The sequence below is a fragment of the Ambystoma mexicanum genome, chromosome 8 (assembly GCF_040938575.1).
Source record: "Ambystoma mexicanum isolate Mex_15411 chromosome 8, UKY_AmexF1_1, whole genome shotgun sequence".
NCBI lineage: Eukaryota > Metazoa > Chordata > Amphibia > Caudata > Ambystomatidae > Ambystoma > Ambystoma mexicanum.
This window is the reverse complement of record NC_090929.1, coordinates 806,161,314-806,184,380: the sequence shown is the minus strand read 5'-3', so window position 1 is coordinate 806,184,380 and position 23,067 is coordinate 806,161,314. Positions and strand designations below refer to the sequence as shown.

General features: G+C 42.1%; 1 protein-coding gene across 26 annotated transcripts in view; it reads right to left on the bottom strand.

Moving 5' to 3' along the window:
• The window catches only part of CAMK2G (calcium/calmodulin dependent protein kinase II gamma), a 2,374,050-nt gene that overhangs the window by 414,488 nt on the left and 1,936,495 nt on the right, over positions 1 to 23,067 (bottom strand). For all 26 annotated transcript variants that reach the window (XM_069610663.1, XM_069610670.1, XM_069610673.1 and 23 more), the window contains one exon: positions 22,593 to 22,637. In XM_069610663.1, the coding sequence (XP_069466764.1) occupies positions 22,593 to 22,637 (45 nt within the window). The remainder of the gene's footprint in view (positions 1 to 22,592; positions 22,638 to 23,067) is intronic.

Below are 23,067 nucleotides of genomic sequence, written 5' to 3'. Positions count from 1 at the left end.
AGGCTGGAAGTCAGAGTCGCCACTGGAACTGCAAGGAACCGAAGAGAAGCGGAGAAGAAGACAGCTGCTGCAACTACCGAGTCCCAGTGAAGCCCTGCTGCAGTCCTGAGCTATCTACCCTTCAATGACAAGAGAAGATCCAGTCCGGAGTCTTCTTCCCTTGAGCCTGGTGGGATCAACCAGCTCATCTTCCACAGGCAGAGGATCCTCTTCTTGGTCATAATCGCTGCACACCGCTGTAGTGGTCCGGATAGTCATCTGTAGAGCCTCTCGTGTTTTAAAGGAGCGCACCTTTTATTCACCGTTGCTGCTGCTGGCCTCATCCCCGAGTAGGGCAGATCACTCCAGACGTCGTCCTTCTTGTCTCCACGACTGAAGCTCCAGGAACCGTGAGTCTGCGGGGAAACTATCAGGAACAACTGCCGTGGCACCAGCTTCTTCAAAGAGTAAGGTACTGTGTCCAGCTTTGAGGAACTAGGGTGAACCCTTTTCTTCTCATCCAAGGCTTGCCCTTGTCTTCCTTCCCTCTTATAACTTTTGCTTCCTCTGTTGACAATATCCAAAGACTCCTGGTAATCTCGAATCATGAACTGTACTATCATTGTGATCCTCAGCAACAGGAACCCTGTTCCACTTGACACTGGCGCAGGCCTATTGACTTTTATTCACTTGTAGGAAAGTGTCCTCGGATTCCATCTGCTTTGAGAAAAGTATTGCCTATGATTTTTATCCCCAACTCTTTTGTGTTGATTCATGTGCTAAGTGTGTTTTAAATCCGGTAACATTTCTTCCCGCGGGTACACATATCTTTAGTAAGACCGAACTGCCATTACTGTCAAAAAGTGATCGCATCTGTCCCCCCAGTAACGTCTTTGTTTCCCAACACATGTCTGTCAAAACCAAAAGGTACTTACCTTGAATTGTACTGCACAAAGTGAATTGGTTGTGTGTAGTGTATTTTACGTGTGGTTTTAATTTAATAGAAGTGAAGTGTTTTGTGAACAGATGGTTTAAATAAATGCACTTTTACTTTTTAACCAAAAACCTTGAGTCAGTGTTTGCTTGAGTCACAGTAATTGTAGTCCTTTGTGTAATCTCTGCTACTGCTCATTTACTCTTTAGATAAGTCTGGCTGCTCCGCTACTGCTAACACTTTAACAGTGTAGTACAGGCTTGTACCAAAGGTGAACTTGTATTGCCACTTGTAGTCTTAATTGTGTGTAGTGGTCCCTAAGGGCACTGCATAGGATTCTGCCTAACAAAGCTCTACCTTGGGCTTGGATGGATGATAGACTAAGTCCTTTAGGTCCTCTGTAGGCGATCTCTGGAAGAGCTCCCTCCACCTGGCTAGTCTGTTCTTCAGAGACGCTGAGGAGAGCGTGTTGCACGCGGTACAAGCTGGTCAGGGCCAAGGCAACATAGGCAGAGGGCGTGGGGGTCTTTAGTTGGAAAGAGCCCGTCGCAGGATGAGCACCTGCTGAACGCTATAGAAGTCGACATGCGCCGGGGAGGAGCGCAATTACTGAGGGCCCAGTACCTGAATGATAAAAAGACAGAAGAGAAGAAGTATCTGCGTGTGGAATTACATGGCCAAAGCCAAACCCATGAGCGCTGGTGAATTCGGCCCCTTCCCGTCGATGCAGAAAAGGAGACTGAGGTGTGGTGCCAGAGGGCGGAGTCAGGGCAGTGCATGCTCCCAGGGCCACACCTCCGTGCACCTCTAAATTTAAAGAGGAAGTAGGTTTTTTCTGGTAAAAAAGGTTCCGTCTCCCGTCCCTTGGAAGGGACGCCCATGCGATATGGAGGAAAAGGGACGGGACGTAGAGTAATATAACAACATACCTGAAGAAATTCCCAAATGAATAATACAGAGCAAAAATGATGCAACTACAGTTCAATCTATGGCCTACAAACTCAGTATTAGCACAAAGATCCAAAGACAAAAATATATATTGTTTCTGCAACCTACTTAATGTACCCGAGAAATTAGAACATAGTATTATAGAATGCGACAAATTATCTCGCTTACGGAAAGATTATTTCTATAAGTATTTCATGGACTATCGCCTCCTATCCTCACAACAAATTTGGGCTACGATCTTTGCTGCAGAAAATATATAATTAAATCTCGCAACAGTTATATATTTAACTAAATTAAAGATCGACCCCAATCAAAATTGATAACACGACCACTCGCGTGAACTAATGAATCCTACTACTATATTCCTAAAAAACCAGAAGGATCCGATGCTTATTGATAACCTTACTCAACCGCGACTCTCGAAAAGATATCATGGACTTTGTTCATTATTTACATTATTCATACTTTTAATCCAGCAACAAAATCATGTACTAGTTCTTGTAGATTTGATGATTTTATATAACTGGTTTTTTATTCTTCGTTTAAATATCTAAAGTTTTTCTTTCCTTCAAATTCTCTGTTATCTCTCTCTTTTCCTTATCTTTGAGGTAAGACTTTTTTTGTATCCCCTCTCTCCCTTTTGTTTTTACTCATTTTTTGTCATCTTGTTTTTACTTTGATACATTTATATATCTAATATCTTGTTGTAAAGTTGCATGTTAACTCAATCAAATAATAAAAAGAGAGAATCTTTATGTTCCTGAGAAAAAAAGAAATAGCCAAAATATTTTTTACTGAGTACAAACATGACTTAGGATATGTAGGAAGATTAGTAGCTGGGTAGTTAGTGGTGTGCGAGTGTGTATGTAGTTTCGTATACTCTCTTATTGTGGGCTGGGGGAGAGGGGTTTCACGCAATTTAGTTTGTTCATATTTATTACTGTTGAAATATGCGTGGTTCACACTTCATGTAATTGCTTATTCTGTTTATGGAAAATGAAATAAATCTATCAAATAAAGAATATGTTGAATCAATACAGCTCTGTCATTACACCATATTCGCAACCAAAGTGACATTGGCACGAGTGAAAGTTTGTCTTCCAAGTATAGTAGAGCCAACTCCTAATGTGTTGCAAAATTTGCAGCAGAGGTTGGTAAGCCCAAAAACTGTTTTAAGAACTTATTTTCCTGTATTTGTAACTGGGCTAAATTAGTAAAGCCCCATATCCCCATGCATATTTGACAGCGGCTTTGACTTTGAACGAAGAGATCTTCAACATTAAGTTAACAGGCTAACATTTGCAGGTACTGGTGAAATGAAATGCCCCGCCAATAGCCTGTACCATTCTGTTTAGTTGTTTGAAACAATGTTTTGTGCCCAACATGGATGGTGTAAAGGTCGTGCTAAGATTGTTATAGGAAGTGGTCATAGCCAACGTGGCTCCCTTTAAAGGGAAGGTGAAGACTAACCAGCCATTTATGTTAACTCACTGGGCACATCACTGCTGCCGATTTGGAAACACTTATTACTAGATGTAGATCATTCATCAAATTGGTGTAGAGAACGATTAGTGTTTGTAGAGCCTGAGGTGTTCTGGCTAACAAAACTGTCTCATTTGCATAATTCAAAATGCAAATCGACTTCTTTCCAAAATGAAATCAGTTTTCTATAGATCGATTGACAAAGTGAAACTAGTATGGGGGCCAGAGCACATCCCTGCCTGATGCTAGTTTGCACTGAGAGCCTGGTGTGCATTGGCCACCCCCTCCACTATGCACATATGCTCTATAATTCTTTTTTTGGATAAAACATTTTATTGATTTTTAAAAACAAACAAATACAAGCACACAACAAATGGAAGGTCATTGTCCAGTTACCTTCGAGAACATACAAATGGCCGAAAGTAGGTCTACATATTACAGAACGTTGTGCCCCGTCCCTCGGTGTGAATGTGTAAGGTTACCAAGGTATGCCCCAGTCAGTCAGCTTGATCAACCATTGCATACTGTATTTTAGTGGGCGTCCTCCCATCTTTGCCATATTTTTTGCACCTTCAGCGGGCATCCTCTGGCTGTATACACCCTGCGCTCCATTGCAACACAAATATCCACATCTGTCACCCATTGATCATAGCTCGGCGACACCTCAGATCCCCATAGTTGCGCAATGTTCCTTTTTATCAGTGCGGTGGTGGTAAACAGAAACAGTTTTTCATATCTCGACAGCTCACTCATCTTCCACCGCCAGCAATAGCAGTTTCGGGGCTCTAGGGATCGTATGCTCTATAATTTTGATGATTCACGTGCAATTATCTCTCAGACAATCCCATAGTTTGTTTCTATTAACTTTATCAAATGCCGTTTTGAGATCCATAAATGCATGGTAGAATCTCTCCTTCAACCATAGTGAATTGGCCACTACCAAATAAAGGTTTAAGGCCTGTTCGTTAATGCCCAGTAACTGTTTTCGTTGGGAATCCAGGCTTGAAGTTTAACCAGGATGACTCTTCCAAGGAGCTTAAACTTTGAATCCAGGAGAGAAATGGGCCTTTATGAATTTGGCAAATGTCTACAACCTTTCATTTAGATTGGATAAAAAGATTTCCAGGACTCAGGATCGCTATTAAGCTTTTCAAAAAGGTATTCAAGAGGACTGTTCAAAGCAGAGCACAAAATGTGCGTATATTTCTATAGTCCACAGGGATTCCATCTGGTCCGGAGCCTTTACCTATTGCTAGTTTGTTCGGAGCAGTATGTACTGCTAGTGACATTGTGACCATATGTAGACTCTCCGGCATCACAGAGCTAGTAGGTACTTACCTTTCCATTGCCCTCGTCTTATGAAGGGTGCTGAAGTAGTCCACCCAAGCAGACTCAGATACATTTACCGCACCTTTGTTACGGATTATCCAATTGGCTAACGTCCAGTAATAAATCCTCCCAGGCTCCCTGGTCTAGATATGCTTTCCTGGTAGATATGACCCTCTTGAATTCTTTATGTGCCATTGCAATGCCAACCCTAGGGGAATCACTGGACTTCAGTGTAGTAAGCAGTTTATTTTTTGCCTTGCAACAATTAACATCAAATCAAGAACTTTTGATGGTTTCAGGTTACGGTCTTTCTCACTTCAAACCAGACTAGCAATGTTGGGCATAACTAACAAGTAGGCCATCATTAGCAAATTCGGTAGAATTGATGGGTCCCATATATCCATCAAAGGAGGATAATATGATCTAATCTCCTCTTGCATTGCAGACCCCTTTTCTTCCTTCCAACTGACAAGTCTTTTGGAATTTGCTGGTAACACCTTATAGGTATGATGTAGAATCACAATCAGGGGCCCGGAAGGGCCAAAAAACCATCAGCAAGATAGGAAATATCTCTAGCACACTAAAGTCTTAACATGTATTCACTCTATTCAACACACTGATGTTTATCATATTGCCCCATGGACATCAGTTAGTCCTCTATAGTTCTCTGTATGCCAATCATTATAGCAACTTCACCGGATGTCAGTAACTTTCTGGTAGAAATACAGATTCTGACATTATCACCTGCCACTATTTTCTGTTGTAGGAACTCGATTTATGTTTGATGAGGTAATTAAAGCAACAGACTATCTTCCGTTGAGTAAGGAAGCCAGGTTCGATAGAATAGTTGGGAAATTACTTGGATAGCCCCTTCCTTCTCTTTCAATAGCAATTATCACCCTGATCCTTAAATCAAACAACAATCCTATTCATCATGGCTACTACGTTGCAGTATCTTTAATAAAGTGAGAGACTAAGATTTCTGCTCATATACTTGCAGCTATTAAGGTTGCTTCTTGTTCACCCTGATCAGTACAGTTCATCACGTACAGATCCACATTGCTTAATCATTGCAGGCCAACCCTATCATAATCATCGCGTGGTGATTATTGCAGCCATGCTGCATGCTGAAAAAGTTTGATTTGGTTTCTTGGTGATTTATTTTTGCTGCACAAATTTGGCCTGTATTTTATCAGCTGTGTAAACCTTGTATATTCTTTTACAGCTGGCAGAGTATTGACAAATGGAATGCTATTAGATCCCCCTTCCTTCCTGCCACTTTACTCATCGAGGGTGCGCACTTACACCATTGCTTTTCGCTTCGGTAGATGACCACCTTGCATCTTTAATTTATACCATGGAAGGACTTCATAGGTCTGGCTCCCCGGATTGGATCTCACTTTAGAAGGTTGGTATTCTTCTATTCATTTGCAATGCTAGTGCCAACTTTAAACCACTGAACAGTCTGAATTTTTCATTTGGCGGACGCCATCCTTCAACCCACTGAATTAGAGGGCTTCCATTGGACCCGCTCATATACGGTAACTGTGTCTCTAAATAGTCAGGAACTATACGTCGTAAATCCTGGCAAGTATCTTACAAATTTATCGGTTAAGTTAAAATGTTGGATTTCACTTTCTATATCCTTAATTGGGCATGTTTTTTTGATGACAATGGTTATTGCTTCTAAAATATTACGTTGTTACTCCAATGTTCCAATTTGGCACGCTCAATCCTTCACTGAAGCTCTGCGCTCCATGACATCATTTTGTAAGCGGTTCAGGACAAACCCGCCTTGTACGGCCCTGCATTGTTTGTTCAGACTCCCTAGGAGGTACAGCAGTACCAGATTTTAAACTCCATTGTTTAGTTTCACAAGGCTGTTTTGCTGCAGATTAATACATGTCTGATCCGGTCACTCCATTTTGGAAATTAAAGAAACGTGGCTTACCCATTCGACTTCAGTGTGTTATCTTTGCTACTAAATATGAAGATTTGTTCTTCTTTGATCCTGTCTGCATTGGTGCCGGAGTTAGAATATTGCACTGACTAAGTTGGCAGCAACTGAAAGACCTCATAACTGCAGATTAGGTCTTTAGAATTTTCTTGAATTCACTCCCAAGTAAGACCCATTGGTACACCAAAAGTGGGACAGGACACGCACATCACTCTTTGCGACATGCTCCCAAAAGGCAACTTTGTCCATTTTATTTTGAAAACCTGCAAAAGAGACTAAGGCTATTGCCAGGCTATTGTCAGGCTTCTGTACTATTGCATGGGAGCTGCATTTAGTCAACATTGGCATTTCTCCTAAGGAACTGAGATCCCATCAAGTCCTGTAGTTTATTAGGTTTGTGGAAAATGTCAGACATTTAATATTCTCATTGTATCATTTTATTCAATCTAATCTGTCCATATTACAAGTGAAAGTACGGATACTCTGGGATGAGGATTTGGGCGTCACCATGCCTGATGAAAGCTGGCAGAGATATTGTCTTTTGACCAAGGACGCGACACTAAATTTCTGCTTTTGTTTGATTCAGTTTAAAGTGCTTATGGACTATACCCAACAAATTTAAAAACAACTTCTAATGAGTTAAATGTGTGTCCTATACACCTTGATCCAAAAGCTAACTTGTTGCTTATGATTTTTCGTGTCCCCAATTTGTACAATTCTAGCATTAGGTTGCAGCAATGTTATTTGATAATGCTGAATACTCAGCCGCCTTCAAAGTACCTTTTTGAAAATCTAGGCTAGATCTCTAAATGTATGCACAAACTGTTTAACCTCTACTGTTAAACAATGTATTCTGAAAAGTGGATGACCCCATATCCCTAATATACAAGGTGACTCAAAGATTTGACTTATGCAAATGACATGGAGGAAATGAATAATTTTATTTATTTATTGTGCATTTGTAAGGCGCTTATACATCAAGTAAATTGTGTTTCAAAGGCTATACTGGTTTGATTGTCCCTAAACATGCCCAGTGAATGCATTGGCTGTATTCTGGAATCATCTACAGTCATTGTAAATTGTCTTGGATCGCTTTTATACATTGATTTGCATGGGACTATTTCTTCTTTTGTTGAATCACACCCTTACATGTCTTGTATTAGATTGTGGCATTGCTGCTTGAGACTGGCTTGCAAGGAGTTGAGTCAATTTGTAAACTTCGTCCTGTTTTGTATTGGGCCCGCTCATGGTCAAATGATAAGCTTTGTAAATACAAATCGACACTTCTGGATGTTCTTTCCCAGCAAGGGAGTAGTTCCCTGAAATAGGTTTCCGATGTAAAAAACACTCTGGGTCAGATGGATCTTGGGAAATATTGGTCAACCCCTTTCCTCATGAGATCTGTATCTAAGGAAGTGATAAATAGTGCAGCGGGATCAAGGTGGAGAGCGATATCCTGATCAAATCCAGGCTCTCTGAGTCGGTGGCCCGGTATCTTGCAATTAAGAAGCGGGTTAGCTGCGAAGCGTCATTCCAGGAGGGAATATATGTTATGCCTAAATATTTGTCTTGGGATTTTGCCCACAGCTGCACCACTACATAAATTGAATAACACTGTTCCTCTAACATGCATGCTGTTGAAGATCTCCAACCTTACTTATTACTCTGTCCCAGGACTAACCCGCTGAGGAAACACTTCCTGAAGAGGCTATTTTTGAACTGTGGCTGTAGGAGGTTAAGGGTTTGGACACCACAGATGTTTTAGCTGTTTTTGCGACTAATAACTATTTGAGCTGGGCATGGAGAGTCCACCTGAAGAAGTCTGAAGAGCCAGCGCATCTACCCCTGGCAAGCATTGTTTGATTTACTGTTGGGATGTTGTGTAAAACCCCTGCCTTTTTAATTGTTTTAGCTATAATGCATTGATGAATTTTCTTAGGACTGTATTGCACTGTTTGAGATGTATTTATGTAGTGTTGCATTAATGACTTACTGTCGAAATAAAGCCTATGAATTGAATTTTATTGCACATATGGCTGCTCTCAATGCACTAATTCAATTATTTTTCAATTTCTTTCTCAGGTGTAAACATTTCTTTTTTTTTTTTTAAATGGGGAGTCCATGCTCTCTAGTGGACCTGGTCAAAAGGAATCGAAGGCCTCTGGGATTTTCTTGGTTGTAAAGACTAACACAGTGGAGGAAGACATTGGAATCATAAGCTTATAAGCTCCCCCTTCTGTACCTCAGAAAAGGAAATAATGCCATCTGGTGGAAACACTGTAGTCCAGAAAAGTATTAGTATGTGGTGGGGAAGCATCGTTAAGAATTTTCTTAGAGTAGTTCTAGGTTTCAAACCTCCTTATGTCAACTTCTTCCTGCTCCCCAGACCCATTTCTTCAGGTGTAAGTTTATGAATGGTTTTAAAGGAATAGTGCGCTCAAAAATATTATTGTCCCGAGGGTTCGGCATGTGTTTTTAAGCATACATTGATCGATCGTACAAACATTTCCTATGCACATTAATGTAGTTTGCCTCTTTTGTACACATGTGAAATCAGGTAGCAGGGCGTGGCCATCTTGTGATAATCCGATCCGTTGCCGCACCGCCCAAGGTGGAATGCCCTGGTGGCACTAAATCATATCCCCCGCCCCTGAGGCTGATATCACTAGACACGTACTGCCCATGTCACAACGCCAATGCACGTCTCGTGTCAACATTCTCTTTCCTCAGTAAGTATAAATAGACCGATTCTCAACAGACATCAGATTTGCTTTTCCATTCCTTTCACTGTCTTTTTTTTTAGTATTATGTGCCTCGTTTCTCTGCTCTGGTCAGGTACCTTCGTTGCTTGTAGCCCGTGCGATCAGATACTAGTACCATTACTAGCAATTATTTTTTTGCACCCTAATGGCAACAATACAGCCCTACCAGTACGAGCCGGAGTATTCCGAGGCAAAATTACTTTAAAGAGAAAGATGCAGAATCAATGGGGCTTCGGACAACAGTTGGGAGGATGATTCAACAGATCAAGAGCCTGAGCCTATTCGCATGGACAGCGTTTCCACCTGGTGTACCTGCAATCGGTGCGCGCTAATGCCAACCGAGGAGGAGAACTGTTACTGCCGAGAAAACTCTGGATGCTTGGCCTACATATCGGAAGGCGAGCTACGGCCGCAATGCTTTACCGAGCTGCCAGACTTCAAGGCAGCCTGCCTCATACGGTCCGTGTTGAGGATTATGATGGTGCTTATGCACGAACTTCGAGCAACAGTTTGCCCTCGCAATCCAAGTAACGAGTAAGTGTACTCTAGTTGTGATGTCACTTAGGCCACTACCATTTCATGGTTGTCTCCTATATTGTCGTAACTTTGATCTATCAATGCCAAACGAATGCAGTCTTGCAATTCTATACATCACTCGCAATTCGGGGACATCATAGTGGTCTCCTTATTTCTATTTCACGTACAGCCATGAAGCAATATTTCTTTTCGTCCCAAATGTAATGGAATGCATAGTTGTTCAATATTGCAGTGTCTAGGTAACAGTTGTACTGTCAACAATGCCATTGGATACAAGATTTGTCATTGGCAACTAAGGTTTAATACACTTATCTTGTTCATTTAAAAACAGTTTGTATCTTTCTCTTTCACAGGTGGTACAGGCTGGTGGCCTATCGTTCGTTTTCATGGTGGCTTAATGGGAGGCTTGGACACCGTGTGCGACGAGTAATACCCGCCTGTGTTGTTGGTGCCATTAGAGAAACTTTCCCCAGTGACAGCGGTCAGTACAGGGGATTTTCCCACACTGTGCTGCAACCAGAAGTTTTTAATGTGTAGTACATTTGTGCCATCAAAATCAGCAACAAAATAAAACACAACTGAACTTTTATCAGTGGTTGTTTCAGTTTTTCAGTGGATCAAGTGTGTCTCCATTCAGCAGTGTTCCGGCCCTTTCCTGCACGCCTCAGGCCCATCCATCCCCCTCCATTACCAAAGGCAGTTGGCACCAGTTGATGTGCACTGCCAAAGGGGGCTGGCAAGGGTTGGAACGGCCAAGGTGCCAAACACCATGTACACTTCAAAGGTATTTTATGCACAGGGGTCATTGTTCACATGCCCTCCTCAGACCCCGTGTCTCCAGGTAGGATCAGCTGAAGCAGGCCGCGCCCCTGCTATCCACATAAGACCACGTCATATGCACATCATTCATTCACATACACACCCACTTTTCTAATTCTTTATAAACCACTTCATATTTATCATGAGAACATCTTTGAGCACTGCAAGACAACTCGTGAACGTGCTACCTGAGAACATCTCCCTGTTCTCCTGCTACTAACTACCCTGCTTGCTGAATCTAACTGCTTGTTGGTCAAGGTAAGGGTAGGTCACCTATTCATATCTCCTAGATTTATCTATCTATCTATTTCGAATGACCGTACCCAGTAGTGTAATGTTCATTCATCTCATTGCCATTGATTTAAGTTTAATTTGTTATGTTATCGATATATAGCAATTGTCATCAGTGTCAATTGGGATCGAATTGCATCCTTCGCAGACCGTGTCTATAAGCATGTTTCCTTTTGATGCACGATAGTGCATTCAAGGGACAAGTAATATGTTACGATTTGCGTCACATCAATGAATTGTGTATGAAAGTTATCCTTTAATACAGCTGGCTACGCTACATCGGTTTTTGCTTTGGTGACCAAGACAGATTGCATAGGAAAATGTATGATATAATTCCATCTTTCTCACTCTTTTATGCAAAGTAATTATCTAATAATGTTTTGCAGAATTTGCAACAATGCCTGAATGTACGGTTTACGGTTGCCGCTCTAAGACCCATAACAAACCTAAAGGCACTACAATGAATGTATTCCCGAGGAATATAGATCTAATAAGAGAATGGGTTAGATATAGCGGATTTGTGCCGGAAGAGCTTGAAAGTAGAGCCCATGAAGTCTTGGGGGACTCGAGGGGTGATCGATGCCACATCTGCAGGCTGCACTTTGCCACAAATATGTATGACCAATCGCAATACACAAAGAAGCATCGACTCAGAACGTCTCGTAAATAGCTTCCACAAGCAATTCCGACTATTCATGCACACGCTGCCTCAGGTGATTCACGGTTACTGATTTAGCAGTAGGCCTTGGGGTACTGAGCAGGTAACTACATGGATAGAGTGGTGTTTTAGGTGTAAATGTCCCTTATAATGCTTTTCATATTTACAAGATTGTATTGCTTTATAACTAAACCACATTTTGCTAAACATCTGTGCTTGGTTTTAGGAGCATCATAGAAAATGATTTATGGGCACAGACAACTATGGTATAGTGCCCATGGATCTTTTCGTCATCGGTTGTTTTACACGTCAATTTTTTAGGTTTGCATTTCTAAATCAAATCTAATTTTCCCTTTACAACTCCATGACAATGCACTGAATATAAATAAGCAAGATTCTGCATCCATGTCTTTACTGGAGTCAACAACTTCGAGTGCACATCAAGTAGTTTTATTTAGCTATTCAGTTCCGGAAATGTCTTATGCATGGATTTTGAGATAATATGATCAATTACGTATCCTGTTGTTTGTTTACATAATGTTTCATTTATGGGTTTCTATTGAGATGTACCATTGTCTGCATCACATTGTGTGTGTTCAATTTCACTTTCTTTCATCCATACTAAAACAAGTACGGTTTTACAGGGTGATGCTGGCACTTCGACTTTAATTACATCATCCTTCGGAGCTGATACAGAGCCAGAGGGATGCGTACTGACAGTTCCCTCCAATAAAAGAAAGTTGGTCCTAGATCTGATACCATTAGACATTGACATTATTATAAACAAGCATCTTTTGAAAATTGCTTCAGGGCACCATTTCAATCAGTGGGTTTTGCACAGTCATCTTTCATCGAGTAAACGAGCCATCAAATCAGGTGAAATTCGAAATGTATATTTTGACTAAGTGTACGAGGGTATCTGTGTAAGCCATGTGCGATGGAATAATTTGATTTCAAATACGAATTACTTATTTCTAATAGATACTCTTTTCTAGGGATCTATACAATATCGGGATATAGAAGAGGAGGCACGTGGATCTGAGTCAGTGGACCAGCTTGCTGGTGCAGTTGTTACAGTAAAGAACAAGAAGGTTTCACAGAAAACCAAGAAAGCTATGGTAATTTACAAACGATTTCATTTTCAAACAGTGTTTTGTGCGGGTGCCTTTATAACATGCTTTTTAAAAAAATCTAAAGTGCCATAAACTGTATGTTGGATTTACATTGAACATGTTTTTCCAACCTGTCTTCTAGTTGCCTGATGGTGTACAAACTATGCAGACAAAGACAGCTATAGAAATCAGTGATACTGCTTGCCAAACTGATTTGACCATAACTATTATTTGAGGTGCAGCGTGTTCAAATCAATAAGCAGCCTCGAGAGGCTTTGCCCCAATGGCCAGAACATGAATTGAATGTCAATGGTGAAGCCAGCAAAGTGCTGTTGGACCATTGCCACAATGCGAGAACTCCACCAGATGAAGATGAAACTGAATGTAATGAAGATGCTTTAGAATTACACGCAGACCACTTGACACAATCGACACCTGCCAAAACAGGGCCACCCAAAAAACAATTGACATTGATGTTTTCTCTGATTCATTTTCAAGCAGCAGAAGCTGAAATAGAGACTGAAGCATCAACACAATTGACTGAGGAACTAAACAAGATCTCGACTACAGTTGGACTGATATGTCAACCACAGTTAGGTCAGAAGCAACATTCAGGCAGCATGATAGTCTAATAAAGGAGCCCAAATACATTGTACTCGACAGCTGCTTGATGGAGATTATAATGATGCTTCAATGTATGCATCCAGTGAGAGGGGAGCTATGGCGAAGCCATTGGTGAATGTGACTCGTGTATCACAAGGCAGTAACCTCAAAATACAAGCCACTTGTGAAATGCTCCATGCAAAATGTTCATGGTCCGCTCAACCGATGTTGGGGAAACTGCCAGCTGGAAATCTACTGTGTGCAGCTGCTTTACTTTTCAGTGGCTCTAGTTTCGGTAAATTGTCCAGTTTCTGTCAATTTGTGGGACTCCAGTTCCTTTCTAAAACGCAGTACTAAAAAATATCAACATGAATATCTGTTTCCTGCTATTAGCGAAGCTTGGAAAATTGAACAAATGTCTGTTCAAAGTACATTCTCTGAAAAACGGTTAAGGCTAGCTGGCGATGGACAGTCAGCAAAGTACTGCACATATCACTTTCAGGACATGGAAACTAAAAAATTGTGAGTTTGGTGGTCGTGCAGGTGACCGAATGTAAATCCTCAGTGGCCATGAAGAAACTTGGTTTTATAAAATCCCTGGAAGCTCTCCAATTGAGGGCAATGCAAATCGACCTCATAGCAACGGACAGACACATTTCAATAGCCAAGACAATGAGAGAGCAGTTTCCAAATATTCGCCATCAATTTGATGTATGGCACGTTGCCAAATCAATCAATAAAAAATTCTCAGCTGCAGGGGAAAAAAAGGTTCTGAAAATATTTTACAGTGGCCCCAGTCTTTCAGCAACCATCTTTGGTGGAGCTCTAAAACTTATGATGGGTCTGTGGAAATTCTACTAGAAAGATGGCAGTCACTAATGCACCATTGTTCCAACGTTTACTCTTGGACAGAAAACCAACATTTCCACCAATGTGCACATGGCCCTTTGACGCCGGAGCAGGAACGAAAGAAGAGGTGGTTGATTCCATCTTCACCTCCACACAAAGCTCTTGAGAAGATTGTGTTTGATAAAACTATCAAGAGATCTGAAGGGACTCTCAGAATTCTGTCACACAAGAGATTTGGCGGTGTTCCACAAAATGAGCCTAACGTACAGGCCAAAGAGATTGCATTTCGGCATAGACGGGATGCAATATAGGACATTACTAGTGGTATTAGCGCATAACAATAATGTAGGGTGTGAACAATCGAGGACTGCAGGAAACTTTGGGATGCTTCGCTACACAATGGCCTTTACGAAAAGAAGCAAAATGGGTGGTCAAGCCAATATATGAGTAAATGGAATTCGATTTTGTGAAAGATCTTATTATGACTGTCTTGGAGATACATACTCACGGAATCACGCCCGTTTTTGTTCCGAGGACAAATACATTGTCACAAAACATTCCCAACATACCTTGTCCACCTAAAGCAGAGCTTGTAGAACAGTTCACTTCCAGGTACAAATGATTACCATCTGTTTTTTTTAATCAACAATGTTTATATGAAGTGTCCAAATAAAGCATCCAATTTGTGTTTTGAAATCTATCCTATTTGTCAATTTCCTTTTCAACAAGTACCATTTTTACGAATGCCATACAATGTCACTCTGTGCTTTCACACTTCCCAGTTTCTTCGAGCTATTTTTGGGACCTTTACTGATCGTGGGAGGGCCAGATGGATAACAGTATGAAAGCAACTTTGGGGTTCTGCAGTTGCCTTACCAAACAGTTGCCCAAACTGATTGATTGATTTGTTTATTTATAGAGTGCTTTATACCAAGGCGCTGTACAATGGAACAACTCATACAGTGAACAACAATAAACAATGTGAGCAAAATTACATAATGAATCATTCGACAGCAAAATAGTGCAAAAAGCAATTAACTGGGGGGGGGGGTAGTGGAGAGGAAGTAGGATTAGTGTGGGGGAACAGAGAAGGATAGAACAAGTGAAGAATAGGAAGGTGGGAGAATGAGAAGGGAGTGGGGATTAAGGAGTTAAAAGAGGGAGAGAAGGGGGGATGAAGAGAGAATAGGGAGATCTTCAAGGAGGAGAGTGGAGGAGAAGGGATTTAAGGGACATGCGAAATGAGGGAAGGGTAGTGGAAGAGCAGATTGAGAGAGGGAGCGCGTTCCAGTGAAGAGGTGCAAGGAGTTGGAAGGAGCGGAACCGGGAAGAGGCACAAGGGGAAGGAGGTACAGTGAGGAGGAAACGGTCAGCAGAACGAAGAGAGCGTGAGGGGGAGTAAAAGGTGAGAAGGGAGGAGAGATAAGGAGGAGCAAGACCATGTAAGGATTTAAAAACAAGGCAAAGAAAGCAGAATTTTAACTGTAAGTGGAAAGGTAGCCAACGAAGATGAGAGAGCGAGGAGGAGATGGAATCACGGGAGGTAAGGAAACAGAGTACGAACAGCAGAGTGGTAAATGGATTTAATGGGGGTAAGCTGGGATGCAGGAAGTCCAAAGAATAAAGGGGAGCAGTAGAATAGTCGGGAAAAGATGAGAGAGGAGATAAGGAGTTTGGTCGCATGGAATGTGAGGGAGGGATGGATTTTGCGAATGTTGTATAGGTGGTAACGGGAGGAGCGAGAGGTAAGTGAAATGTGTTGTGAGAAGGAGAGAGAGGAGTCAAATATAACGCCCAGATTATGAGCATGGGAGGGGATAGGGAGGTTGGAGGGGGGAACGTGGATGAATGGGGGATGAGAGGAAGTGAGTTAGAAGGGAAGAAAAGGACTTCCGTCTTATCAGTGTTAAGAGAGAGGAAGCGGGAGGACATCCAGTTCTTGATAGCTGTGAGACAGGAGGAGAGTTTAAGATGGAGGTCAGGTGTGAAGGAGGAGAAAGAGAGAAAGAGTTGAGTATCATCTGCATAAAATGATGGGAGATGTCAAAGGAGGAGATAACAGGGGCGATGAGTGAGGTATAAAGAGAGAAGAGGAAAGGACCAAGTACAGAGCCTTGTGGAACACCGTATGTTAGAGGGAAGTAAGAAGAGGTCTGACCTCCCCATGAGACGGCTGATATAGCTGAATAACTACTCGTCCAACAAAAGGGATGAGACCTAGGCTAGATAGGATACTCGGCACGCAAGAACTACTGACTGTGAGCAAAAAAGCACATCAAAGTGGGTTGTTGGTGAGAAACAGCTGCACTCTGACCAATATATTGATTTCGTCATGTGTTGGGGGTCGTTGCTTACGTAAGTAAGAAGTGGGTCGGTTGAGCCCCCGGCCCCCATACATTATACGCAAAAGTAACACCCTGCTCTTGCACTTGTTGGGGGGGGGGCTTCCTTTGCCCTTCTGCTGCCATGGGGCAGAAGGTCCTGACATAAGCAGAGGTGGGGATATTGCTAGACACACTTGGACTCCATTTTGTGTACCCTCGACTCCAACTTTGGACTAGGCCGCATTCTGTCATTGCAAAGTTTCCCCTACCCCTCAGCAGCGCCATGAACAGCGAGCACTCACAGCGCCCACATTTTTCCGCCTGTGCCTCACAAGTCCCTTTCTCATGGATGCGCCGAGACAAAATGTTGCAAAATAAGAATGTATTAATTTAAATCTTCCTCTGAGATCACCATCCTGTGTGTGTCAAGGCGAAACCATGACTTGTAGTTGTTAATCCATCTCAACAATTGTTCTCCTGCACCTCTCACCCCTGCTGCTGGAAAATTACTGCTTTTTCAACCTTGTGCCGGTCTAAAGCTATTCTTTTCATGTACCAGAAGTGTGACCCTTCCTTGCTGACCACCCCAGAGTGCCTCCCAATAAATCAAGACCCCAGTCACAGTATATTCTGCCCTAAACTAACATGTCACTCCACCCCCTTTCTAGCTCTGATATGCCAGACCTGTGAGCTATCAATACCGACGCACGCTGGTTGCCTCAGGGGCAAGACCCCCCCACACCCTTCACCTCGCTAGTGACCCAAAGTGGGATAGTACAAACACACGTGTGCAATTTATAGGCCTCTAATATATAACTGCGGTCATGGATTCAGGGGACCGCGGCCAGGCAGGAGGGGGTTGCAGCAGGGCTTGGCCGGACATTCTCATACAAGCACATTTTGTCAGGGCTCGAGACTTGCTCCTTGCGAAAAATGTGTACGTGATTCGCTGGGAGAATGCAAAGTTCTCCAGAGGAACCAAGTAAAACACTTTGAAATTTCGAGCGCCATTGGTGGATGGCAGCAAACAATTTCTAATGCCACTATGGTCTGAAGGGCTATTGGCTCCCATTCTGAGTGGAGGTCAGCAGCTTTGAAGTTTTGCCCACGCATCGCACACAGTATAAGGTTCAATTGTTTTCCGACCTTGAGAGAAAGGGATGATTCCGAAAGGAATGAATGAAGGGAGGGGTATAATACCGTAAAATATGATAAGGTTCACCATTCCAAAACTGGACAAAGGAACATGTAATTTCATTTTATGAAAAATCGTTGATCTGAACGGAGTATCTGTGTTACGCCAAGAGAATGGAAATGCCGAATATAATGTAAGTTTTACTTTCGTCGATTTTATAGACCAACGAGTCAACTTATCATTAGCAGACCGTTATTTCTGGGTTGTATTGTACTGGGTTGTTCTTTGTGGCATATTGCAATGACACGCAAATACAACCTGTGTGTGTACTTGTCTTTGTCCCGGGCACATGGGCAGTCCAGCATCGAGATGCATGTAGGCCACCACTCGGATCCCCCAGCTTCAATGCTGATATTTAATTAAAATGCCATCTATGTGTTCTTCGAATTGTAGCGTCAGCTTCCGCATCCCATTTCGAGCTGAACATACTAACCTCTGAAGCAAATTGTAGACTACTTTCCACGTTGTTTTCTCTGTGTTCCCATTGTTTCACGTCTGTGTTCATAATTAGTTTTAACACGGGGCCAAATTAATGTGTAAAATGATAAATTGTAATAAAGATCGGCTACTGAGACATTTCTGTTATGTTTTCCAAACAGCTACATGTCAGGGAGAATTATCAAAATGTGCTCATTTCGCTTACCTTTTGAGACCCCCAGCAACTTTGCTGGATTTCTAGGATTTGATTTTTTTAACTGGGAAGCGTGTGAGCCTTTTTCCAACTCTTCTATGTATTTTGTGTGTGTTTTAGTTTTGAGTTCTTTGGTTATGGAGTTTTAAAACAACTCCATAGGTATCATCTTTTTCTGGGTGTCACACAGCACCTTCAGTACAGTGGCACAGGGGTGTCCTTCAGGCTCCCAAGGTTTAAATAACTTCTCTGGGACTGACTACCTTCTCCCAGAGCATGTAAAGTTAAATTGGCTTTGCTAGTCTTATTAAATGTATTGACCCAGCACACACTATCTTCCTAAAGAGTGCCAGAGGGGTTGCTTAGCTTCCCCGGAGTCAAAATACTCATGTAACAGTAAAATGTTACCTTTTCCTACTTTAAATAGCTGGTGGCAGTGGTTTAGATCAACTTTTTCCCCGACCACTAACAATGGTAGCTAAAAATCTGGTCAGCCATGTTTTCCAATATGGCGCCCCAGACCGGTCTGTAAAAACAGACTGCAGTCATCTTTTTTCACCATTTCTTTTTGGAAAGGTTTTCTTGTGATTGTCTCTTCGCGCCAAACCAGGTTTGGTCCCTTTGTTTGTTGGCCTTTGGCGGGCTTCAGTGCTGAAGCTCTCCCCTGGTACCTGAGTGTCTGGGGTGGACAGGATGTGAGGGAGGTGCCTGAAACTCCCTGTGCTTAGTCTCGTAGGAGACCTAAATGCACTCTGGTGTGATTGGCGGGCTGGCTGTCCGGCAAGGATAGCCACCCTGCTGTGTGAGTGACAGCCAGGCTGGAATGAATGGGGGAAAAGTGTTTAAAAGCAGGTCTCTGGGACTTGGAAAGCAGAGTTGACCACTGGAACGAAAGAACCGAAGACGAGCTGAAGCAAGTGGACTGCTGCAACTCCTGGAAGACCGGTGAAGCCCTGCTGCAGGTCCGAATTGCCTGAAACTCCATCGACAGAGAAGCCCTTCAAGGTTAACTTCTTCCCTCGAGTTTGGTGGGAACAACCAACTCATAACCCACCTGGACACTGTCCTTTTCTGGTCGAATTTTCATCAGAGTGCTGTTGAAAACCGGATAGCCGGTGGGAAGGAAACCAGCTTGTGGACTTTAAGGCACTTGCACCTTAAACAGACGTCTTGCTTCAGCTTTTGGCCTCATCCTTGGGCAGTGCAGGAACCTTTCAACGTCCTCCTTGTCTGAAGCCCAGGAACAGCAAGATCTGCTCGAACTGCCAGGAACGACTGACTCTGCTACAGCTTTCTTAACTGACAAGGTACTGTGCAAACGCGGTCCGGAACTATTTTCGGCCATCGAGAAAGTGCGTGAAACTTTCCTCAACTTCGAAGGCTTGTCCTTCCCTAAACATTCGTCAAACTTTTTGCCTAGCCAAATTCTTCTAAACTCTGTGGCACAGACTTAACGGTTATCTACCAGAACTCTGCTATCCTATACAAAGACTCTGAACCATTGACTTTGGCCCAGGCCTATGAGAAGAATTGCTGGTTGTATTTAACTGAAACCCTTTGCCCTGCCTATGAATGTATTTGGGCTGTCTATTCTTATAACCTTGTCTTTTTATCCCTTTATAAGCATCTGAAGTGCCATTTTGCTCCCACTTCACAGGAGCTAAACTTGTTCATTTACTTACCGGGTGGGTTTTTGTGGTGTATCCGTGTGTGATATTGAGCTGCTCATGCTAGTGTAATATGTTTTCTAACTAAATGTGTAAATAAATGTATATTCTTTTACCAAGAACCCTTGAGTAAGTGTTTGTTTGAATAACTGTATTAGTTGGTCATTTGTGTAACTTGTTCTACTGCTTACTTAAACTCTTGAGATAAGTCTGGCTGCTCAGCCATCGCTACCACTTTACTGTGTAGTACAGGCTTGTACCAAAGGTAAAATTGTGCTTACACTTGTAGTCCTAATTGCCTGTAGTGTTCCCAAAGGGTACTGCAGGTGATTCTGCCTAACACTACATCCTGCCTTTCTGCGATTGTCATCGATTACAGATACCAACAGACAGGTGTTTTTAACCGGCAGCTGCAGATACACTTGAATGGCTGGATCACAATGATGCTTTTTTGGGACCATCGCCACGGGTCGATATGCCCTTACGCGGTACCAGCGATAAGGAGCAACCTGACGTTTACGGTGGCCAAGCGCTAAGCTGATGCCCAAGCCTTGCAATTCAAGGTGCATCTAATGCGCTTCTTATACCCAAAAGGAACACTGCGTGACTCACGGCTAACATTTGCGATCGAGGAAAAAAAAAAAATTACCCATTTGATTGATTATGGCAATCACCGGATGCTCTCGGAGCGTGCGTTGTGAAATAAAAGTACATCACAAATTGTACAGTTTTGCTATTTCCTTTTAAAGTATAGTTTTATATTCCGAATTGTGACGCGCTGTGTTGTGAGATAATGTGTGTTTATTTCCGGGTTCTGCATCACGCTGCCCAGTAATGTCATGGAGATAGGTGGAGAATACCACTAGGTTTGGTGATGTCAGCCTCAGGGGCGGGGGGACATGATTAATGCTGCCAGGGCAGTCCACCTTGGCCGATGCAGCAACGGATAAGATTATCACAAGATGGCAGCATCCTGCTGCCTGATTTCGCATTTGTACAATGTGTACAAAAGAGGAAAAGTACGGTAAGGTGCATAGGAAACGTTTGTACGATCGATCAACGTATGCTTAAAAACACATGCCCGAACCCTCAGGACAATGATATTTTTGAGCGCACAATTCCTTTAAAATGGGCTTAGGTGGCATCCCAGGTGTTTCATCAGCGTGCATTTGTATTTTTTGGCACTTTTAATGGTAGACATTGAGAAAATGAATACCAACACCTTTGATGTTGTGGACATCAATGTCAAAGGCACACCAGACCTGCTTGAACCTAGAGTGCTAGATGTTGAAAACCCTTAATGTCAAGTCATTCCTCAGGGTCAAGTCACAGTCGAGCCAGTCTACATCTAACAATGCAGTGGCGACAGTGATGTTATTGTTCCGAGGTACCCACAGGTGTGTCAGAAATGGCCCTAGAAAAGTCTATCAAACAGCAAGTTCAGTTTCTTAGTACCATGTAAGCCATGGCCTGAATAGAAAGTTGTCCCAGAAAAAAAAACACGTTGATAATTAGATGAACCAAGTAATTTATTTAGCATATTTGCAAATATTTGTGGAATTTCTCCACTTCCTCAGGCCATGGATGGAATTAAGTTTTTGAAAAACATTACAGCTTAAATGGCCCCTCCTGAAAATATCCAGTTATCTGTGCTTGTCTGTGTACCCAATTTGTAGTTTTACTTGGAGAATCATGCATTAGATGTTTCACTTGCCCACACACTGCAATAATCAATGTGTTAAAGATGACCCTTCTTACCCACATGTGTTGGCAGTTTCTCTTATCTTATGCTTTTAAAAAAAAGATGATTATTGATAAACAATGTTTAATCCATTGTATTATCTCAAAGGGGGGAGGATATGATTGTTGTTTGCGATTCCTTAGCGATGCAATTGTTTTTTTTAATCTGTTAACTGGTGGCATTAATTTTAACTTGTGTTGCTAATCTTTTATGGCGTTTTTGCTGAAATACAGTTAAATAGAGAGATAAAATGTTAAGTGGGCCACGGAACAGTAGAACTGAAGAGCTGGGAAAGAGACCAGGCCACACTGTTAAGAGCGCAGTGTGGGCTGTTTTTTCTTTCCCTGCTCCTCAGTTCCAATGGCCACTGGCCCACTTAACACAGTGTACAATTTAGATCTTGAATATTACAAAGTGTGGGGGAGTTCAGCATAATGTTTGTACAAATCTGAAAAAATACTATATGGCAGATGTTTTGTGGGATAGATCGGTTTTTCAGTTTGATATACAAATCTATGTATATTTGATTATGTTTTCTACATTACACATTTTTACTATGCTGTAGTATATTTTCACTAATACCACCATGTTCCGAATAATTTACCCAAAAATGCAGTCACAAAAATATGTACAAAAAGAAATATTGTTTTTATTTAGTCTATCTTGTCTCTTCACGCAACATTTATTGGCGATCACTGCGACTGAACATTTGCATTACTAGCACAAGTCATGGAGTCATTGCATTCTTATGTTTCAACCAGAAGAAAGACGTACCTTTATTCCATCAGTTGCATTATGAACAACAGTTGTCTGTGGCTCCTAAAAATGGGAGAGGAAATGTGTCAGCAAAATTGATTGAGTACAAGAAGTCACCTGATCATTCACACATGTACTTCTGTCCACAAAAGCATGTAGGCTTTGCTATACAGCAGATTACCCCGGACTCCCCAAACAATTCCCATCATCCGACTAAGGACATACCCATCCGCACACAACTGCACACATGCAGACCCCCTCAACGGCTATCAAAGTGGTTGTGTGAAAACAAGTGTTTGAAATTATATTTAAACACAATAGCAACATCAAACACATTCACAAATAGAGGCAGGCATGACCTGAAAACACAGGCACAGTGGCACACGCATCAATGTGCAAACCCAGGTAACCCAAGCAAGCAATCACATGCATATGAAACCAAACGCAAAAGCATGAGCACCATGTATTATTGCAATCTGAAACCATACTAGCA